The 7,814-nt window shown below is 34.5% G+C and overlaps 1 protein-coding gene across 4 annotated transcripts; it reads right to left on the bottom strand.

Annotated features, from left to right (window-relative positions):
* Positions 1–3,307, bottom strand: LOC147508152 (transcription factor IIIB). 4 transcript variants are annotated; one of them, XR_015217942.1, is made up of 5 exons: positions 3,171–3,307; positions 2,923–3,060; positions 2,446–2,556; positions 385–846; positions 1–247 (listed from the first exon to the last, which is right to left on the bottom strand). XR_015217942.1 is itself a non-coding variant. In XM_086600726.1 (4 exons), the coding sequence occupies exons 2-4, from the start codon at positions 3,037–3,039 to the stop codon at positions 499–501; spliced, it is 576 nt and encodes a 191-aa protein (XP_086456852.1). In that variant the 5' UTR covers positions 3,040–3,060; positions 3,171–3,307; the 3' UTR covers positions 1–498. The 4 variants fall into 4 exon arrangements, 2 of the variants coding, with proteins under 2 accessions (XP_086456852.1, XP_086456851.1); XR_015217941.1 differs by having other exon boundaries at positions 3,153–3,290; XM_086600726.1 differs by having other exon boundaries at positions 1–846.
* Positions 3,308–7,814: the final 4,507 nt, after the last annotated feature.

The following is a 7,814-nucleotide window of genomic DNA, read 5'->3' as shown; positions in this document are numbered from 1 at the left end:
TGACCAGTTTAATTTTGCTACAATATAATAAGAACGGCATCACCTAAAATACAAACAGATGCTGGAGGAATAATGTAAGCTCAGCAGCAAAATATAAACATATTTCATGATATGAAAACAACCAAGAAAGAAACTATCTGAATCCTTCACAACGTCTGATCTGCATCACTCAGTCTTGTTGAAATGGAGTAGTGTCTTATGTATTGATAATAGCGAACAACAGTCTACAACTGCCAGAGTGATGCCTCTGAAAAAGGGACATCAAACGGATCTTCTTGTGAATAGAGGGACAAAAATTTGACAGAAGACAGCAAATAATTCAACAAACACAATATATGGTGGTCCTCCGACTGTCCATGATGACACGGACATTGCACTATATACCTCAATATGGGGGAGGATGATCATCATTGTTATGAAGGTCACATCCTCGTCTGCATCAACGCAATGCTTTATTTCTCTTCATCTTTTTCTAAGATTTCTTCCAAGTAGCTGAAATCATTCGACTGGACTCATAACTAGGGTGGTGGGGCAGAGCCAAGTTGATGTATTTTGCTTTCTACGATGGTGATGCATCCTCACTTGAAGCTTTGGACGACGGCTAGCGTCCTCACCCAGTTCATTGCTACAATGCTCAGCATCCTTACCTGATGCCATGCTATGCTGGTTTGCATCCTCCCCCAAAGCTTCAGCTGTCTTATCTAATTCAGCTTTCTCCAGCAAAGCTTGCTGTTGCATGACTTGAACCATTTCCTTCATGTTCTTCTCCTCTCCCTTAAGTTGAACATCCATCATGATCGCTGCTTCCTTGTCAATTGGCTTAAAGTAATCTTCAATTGCAGCTTCCTTCAACCAAGTACAGCTCCAAGTTAAATAAGAGGTAAAAAGGGAGCTACCAAATTAACAACCATGAATCTTGAAGCTTTGTATTTGATAGAAACATTCACCAACAGAAAAATTGGAACATAAAGAGCTAAAGTTGTCTACCACGGAAATCTGGGTTGAGCACAACATGGAATGGCATGAGGGGATAAAATTCAACTAAGCAAGGAGAGTAGAATAGAAAGCTTAACCTATTCAATTTGGTAAGGAAATCTTGATGAATAATAAGTTAGCACAAGAGATTTCAATATCAACCGGGGAACACAGTTCTGATCCCAAGGTTGGCAAGATTAAGTATAGTTACACACATTCTTGAATGTGTTGGAACTGATGGACTCCCATTCCACAGACTAGACTAGTACTGTAGCTATACCAAATACTAAAACACATAAACAAACTCATGACCATTAGGGCACTTCTAAGTTTTAGATTCGGCTATTTTTTGTGTGGATATGATCTCCTAACTACTTTAAACATTTTTTTTTTTAAAAAAAAAATCAGTATATTCGGAAATTGCTAACCTTGCCAATTACAGTAATACTTGCCGTGAAAATGAATGGTCCAAAATACTTAATTTGCTGACTACATTAGACAGGGACTAATTCAAAGAATTTTCAAAATGGGGATGTAATTAACTATGAGATCCTATGGAATGTATATAGCACAATTAATAATCCACTTAACATTTAAAAAATTAGGACATATGAACCAAAAGTTAAAAATTGTAATACAAGAATAAAATTGGAAATAGAATGTTCTTCAGTCAATAATACAAAATCATGGACATATGCCAAACAATATATCAGGGATAACTCAGAGTGACTGTACAAATTGGGTGAACAGGGCAGCCAAATGAAATTTGAAAAACTTTAGTACATTGTGTGCATTGTAGTTTGTAAAAAGGAATCATGAAGGGAAAACTTGTCTTAAATTTTTTATTCTTCCTTATTTTTTTCTCTGATTGATGAAAAGCAGATTTCATCTTCCTCTTTTTGTTTCTGTTCCTTTTTCTTTCCATAATATGGAAGGGCAGTAGACCCACTTATATAAATCTATCTAATGGTTCAGATAGATGGCACTTCTTCAAATTAATGTTAGTATTTAGCAAGTGAATTAGGAAGCCTTTTTCAGGTAACATCAACAAAGCAAATCTTGGCGGTTCCATAGAAGTACATATAAGTGGGTTTGAAATTTTAAGTGGCCAACAGCAAATATAGGGTACTACCAGCACATCGAGTATCTGTAATACCGTAGGCGTGCCAAGGCAGCGAGATAGATACTTTGATGTGCCTGAGGCATTTCCCTCATGGCTGCGCCAAAGGCGCACCATGGTAAGAGTACCTGATGGCACGTGGGTTCACTAATCATTCACATGGAATAACCAAATTAAACAAGGAACAAATTACTAAATACTCTATAGCATACCAGACACCTGAGGCTTTGATCTTTGCAGAGTTAAAAACTAATACATTCAATATTAATAATCAAATTAGAAACCATGGACCTTTTCAACCTTGAATTGAACTGATGTTTGTTAAGTACCCCTAATGAAGTATGACTTACTGTTTCTTCCAGCTTTTTGTTTAGGGTCTGCATCTCCTCAACCATGCGTCGCACCTCTGTCAAAATAGTTTGTTCAGGGATTTTCCTCAAAGCTGCCTTCCTTTCTTGTGCCTGACTAAAATGACATTTGACAAATCAAACAGCAGCAGAAAACAGAACCATAATTTTACTTTAAGCATTAGTATTACTAACAAATATAAGTTTTGCGTTAGAAGAAAATTGGGGGTGAAAAAGGAGAAAAACAAGGTAGCAATACAATGTTTCCTCAAGTTGGATCGAGGATTTACATCCTATAGGCGGGAGATGGGGGTTATGTAATAAACTTGATATATGTCTGAGTAGTTTAAATTTTCTAGTTTGCAGTATACGATACCATGGCATCCCATAACCACTTACACCATTTCACGATAAATAAGCATAGCAATAATACGATACGCGAATAAACAAAAGGCCAGAAATAAAGTCAGCGTGAATTACCTGTTCGATTTGTTTATGAAGTTTTAATCTGAAAGATCTAATACGTCTCTCTTCATACCCAGAAAGCACTCTTGCATAGAATATAAATTTCCTTCCAAACTCCACAATCTTATTCATTGTAAATAACTTAATCAAAATCTGCAAAAACAGAAAAACAAAACAACCACATTTTTATAACACAATTGACTTTGAACCTTTAGATACATTTCTTAATATAAAAAAAGACTTACAAGAAATGTGAAACTCACTGTACTTGAAGCATGTTCAAAGATATTAGAAAAATAAAATGATGAGTGTTGAATTTGAGATTCTTTCACTATGGGAAATGTAAAACCCTAAAATGATGATGAGAAAAAGGAGGGGAAGAATTAATGGGCCTTTCTGTTCGTGCGTTGGGCCTTTTAGATGGGCTGAGATACAGATCTAGAGTTCTACACTAGTCCAAGGAAAGACAGCTGAAAAGCCTGTCCATTGTGACGTTGCTATGAACGTCATATCTTTACCATCTTAAAAAATCTCGCTCCCACCTACAATACTACAAGGGGCGTGGTATTGGCACCCCCATAAATAGGATGGTACTAGCACCCCTCCATTAAATACACAAAAAACACTAACGGCAAGTAGCTATCGCAGGATCACACAATCCACGGCATCGGGTTGCCACGAGATCCCATATCCCACGGAAGGTGGTTGCCGTGAGTCTTTTTTTTAAATTTTTTTTTTTTTAATAGCCACCGTAAAAAAAATTAGTTGTCGCGAGATAATTTTGTTTACTAAAATAAAGTCTTTGTTTGTGTTAATTATCAAAACTCTTATTCATTAATTTGATCACAAAATTTTCTTATAGCATATGAAAATATTTGCAGCGAGATAGCAAAATTATGACTCGATTGTATATTTTTGTTGTCATGGTTTTGGTGTTGTTCTTAGAGTGTATAAAGAAATTTTAAAAAAGAAAATGAGGTATCCATATATCGTGTGTGTTCAATATGCAAAATTTGAAGTGAAAAAAACAAAAAACACAAAAAAAATATGCCGCAGCAACTGCCTGCCGTGGGATATGGGATCTCGCGGCAACCCGATGCCGTAGATTGTGCGATATCGCGACAACTGCCTACCGTAGGATATGAGATCTCGCGGCAACTATCTGCCATAGAATTATGGACATGTGGGGTGTAAAAGGATATATAAAGAATAACCATTATTGTTTTACTTTTTGTCAAAGGGGTGTTAGTCCCATTTATGGGGGTGCCAATACCGCGACCCATACTACAATGGTACTTTATTATTTTTTGCCAAAATCTAGAGTACGCAGGCTGTACCTGCTATCACATCTGGGCCCTCTAATAAGCAAGATGTGAGGGTGTATTGCATGGCAAAGTCTATAACCAAGGGATGAGATGCCAGCACACCCATATTGAGGGTGTACTCTGTAGAACTGCTATTATTTTTTTATGTGTGACTCTTGGTCACTTTTTTCTTTCTAGTTTTACCCCTATCAATTGTGTACATTAGACGACTTTATCCCTGTTTTATGCTTTCAAAATATGTTTATACCCCTTCCATTCATTTCAATTGCAAACTATCGAATCCATACAAATTTGAACCAATGTTTTATTCCACCAAATCGGATCCATCATTTCAATCTTCTTCCTTTACTTTGTATTTTTTTCATTATGTTTTGGGTTTCTATTATTCGTTGTTAACTAGGTATTACCGTGCCTACGGCATAGTTGGTTATGATGTATTTATTATGTTGTTTGTGGCATTAATCTTAGTACATCGTAGTTTGAAACACGAAAGACAAATAAACGTAGTGTTGATGATGTTTTTTTTCACAATTTAGTCTCTTATTGAAAAATACAAATGAGCATTTTCTAGTGTTGCCATAATAACGTTTAGTAGATAAAAACTTGTATTTATGCATTCTTGAGATTTAACTTTGGCTTATTACATCTATTAAACAATAGTTTTTTGATGTTTCCATCTTATAAGTTGAACTCTCATGTCAATATATACTCACGACTGAACCACCGAATCTGTAATGACAATGCAACTGCATTAATAATAGTCTCAAGTAAAGCTGGCAGTAAAACTTCTGAAGTCTAGATCGATGGTAGTAAAATTGTCCATCAGTCTAAACTTTTTTCCCTTGCCACTTTCTCCAAAACAAATCCAATTTACCTTGTAATGGACCATATCCTCCTGCAATGTTGTGTACTTGTACAATAGAAAATTAAATGCTATCTCGGGTAAATTATGCCGAAGCATAAAATAAAAATAAAATACTATGAAAAATACCATAACAACAAAATCTAGTTTCAAAGGGATATATAGGAAAACCTTCCCAGTGCTAATTAAGAAAGTCTTGTTTAGTGGGCATTAAAATAGTGAAGAGACGACCCATAATATATATGATAGCAAATAGGATACCACTTTAAGTTTGAAAAGAATCACATGTACTCAGGAAGTTATTTGTTAAAGTTTACCATTGAACCTACCACTGTAATCTCCATACACAATAATGAACTCCTCATTGAACAACTTCCATAAAATGAAGTACTCATTCCCTATCTCAAGCACATACCCCACGGGAAAACCCAGTACCAATAACATTACAAATCCAAATTTTTAATGAAGCATGTCTATATATGCCTTCGGCGAAGAGTCAGTAACAAAATTTGCACTAATTAAAATAGACAAAATGTGCAAAAATAGGCTAAAAGGCTTGCACTACGAAAGTTGTTTTTAAATGGTTACATTATGAAATTACCTTTCTCTCATCATCTTTATATATATATATATATAAACACTTGCGTAACTGATCTGCTAACTTACACTTTTGGTTGAAACTGGTTAGGATGTATGCACAATGCACTATCTCTCAATTTATACACCAAAGAAGAGGCGGTAACATATGTTGAATCTTCTTTGCATGGAAACTCCTTCCAACTCTTTTCCACCTCCATTGAAGTCGATTTCCATAAATTATTGTATCCCTGCAAAAGCAAGCACTGTACCCACTGATAAGTTATTAACCATACTTTATACCATCTGTTATATCATTTTAATAAGCAAGACATGCAGTACTAACCTCTTGGTTTATGAATATTTCTCTTGCTTCACCATCACTATGGTATCATTTATCATTTAAGACAACTCATGTATAATGTTCTCGAACTTTCAGATGTATCCAATGCCCCAAGAAAAAAAGTCAGATCAATAGAATTGAAAATCTCATTACAACACAATACCTCATTAAAAATAAGGTAAGAAATCACAAAGTTTAACCTATAATAGAATTGGAAAAAGTATCAAAGTTTAACCTATAAGAGAATTGGAGAAAGTATCGAACCAAGTTCCATCATCCATGTGCAAGAAATTGTCATTATGCACATGCAATCAAGATTGTCATGCAATCCAATACTGCTCTTATGCAAGTTTATGACATGTACCAATAGGAAGTGGAAACACTATGACTAACTTCTGAGGGCTCACACCAAATCTTGCTGGCCAATTTCAATTAGTGGAGGATTACTGATCACAACACAAACCGGCCTGCTCACCGATCAAATATCTGAAAATTCCAAGACATTCATAGTCATAAATTCCACAAAATATTCAATCCAAACAAACATTCAAACGATAGTCCCTATCCATAATTAAACACCGAGCCCTACTTCTTGGACTGAGATTCTTGAAATGCAATTTCACATAAATGTTAACAACAAATTTTCAAAGATAATCCAATTTGAGAATTTGAGATTCTTGAGTTTATTTACAAATGGCCTTGCTAACAAAAATGACACGACAAAAGATAAGCACTCTTAATCCACATATTTCTATGGAGGATTGAAATAACATAGGAGAGTCGAAGTCACAAAAAGGTGAGATGGTGTTATCATGTACATAACCAACCATTTAAACAGTCAACTAAATCAAGTTCCTAGTTGTCATCTTTGCCTACAGGTTGCGAAAGAATGTAAATAACCAAGGAAGAAACAATATTAAAGATTATTGTGTGAGTTCAAGGCAAGTATAATCAAAGGAAGAAACAATATTATTCTAATGTAAGTTAATAATTTAGAGAAAGTTCTCAGCTTCCACTAAATTGTTAACCCTTAGAAACTAATGCTTTAAGAGTTCATCAGATAAATAAGAAAGTAAAAATAAAATATTTTCCTTAACCTCAAATAAACCAAACCTTATATGCATTTTCTTATTGCATTAAGACCTTTGAGTTCGTGTTAAGACTCCAAATTGTGATTTATCTCTTACGACTTAGTTTCTAATTCTATTGTTTCTTTTTTGTTGTAATCGATGCAAAAGAAATTATCCTAGAATACTTCCACAACAGTAAGACAATCCTTTTTACCCTAGTTTTGTTCTCTAGAAACCCAAAAAAAAATCGGTCATAGAGAACACCATAACATCAGTTCCATAATGTACGTTGATTCCTACAACTCCATCTTCCATGTCCACTCCTTATTCGTCATCAACACTCCACTCTATTTTTTAATTTTGTGTAGTAGACTTCATAAAAGTTGACATCATTCAAAGAATCACATATTTTTTTATTCTTACATTCTATTTAAAGAACAAAAAAGATACGCTAACCATAAACACAAATGCTTAAAGGAAAATAGGAAAAACAAACCTAGATTTGGGAGTTAAGTGTTTCTTTACTTTTCAGTAATTGAAAACATTTCTACGTTGGACTTCCAACCAAGGAACATGTACTTGAGTTTTTATACAAAAATAAGTATATATAATTGTACATATGCTCATTTTAGAATGATGATTATGAAGAACATGAAATTCAGTTATAATAAAAGAATAAAAATGATATTGAAAAAATAGTTCTCTAACCAAGAAGTGTATATGCAATGCAC

This window comes from Coptis chinensis, chromosome 3 (assembly GCF_015680905.1).
Source record: "Coptis chinensis isolate HL-2020 chromosome 3, ASM1568090v1, whole genome shotgun sequence".
Taxonomy (NCBI): domain Eukaryota; kingdom Viridiplantae; phylum Streptophyta; class Magnoliopsida; order Ranunculales; family Ranunculaceae; genus Coptis; species Coptis chinensis.
The sequence above is the reverse complement of the archived record's forward strand: the minus strand, read 5'-3'. Positions and strand labels throughout refer to the sequence as shown.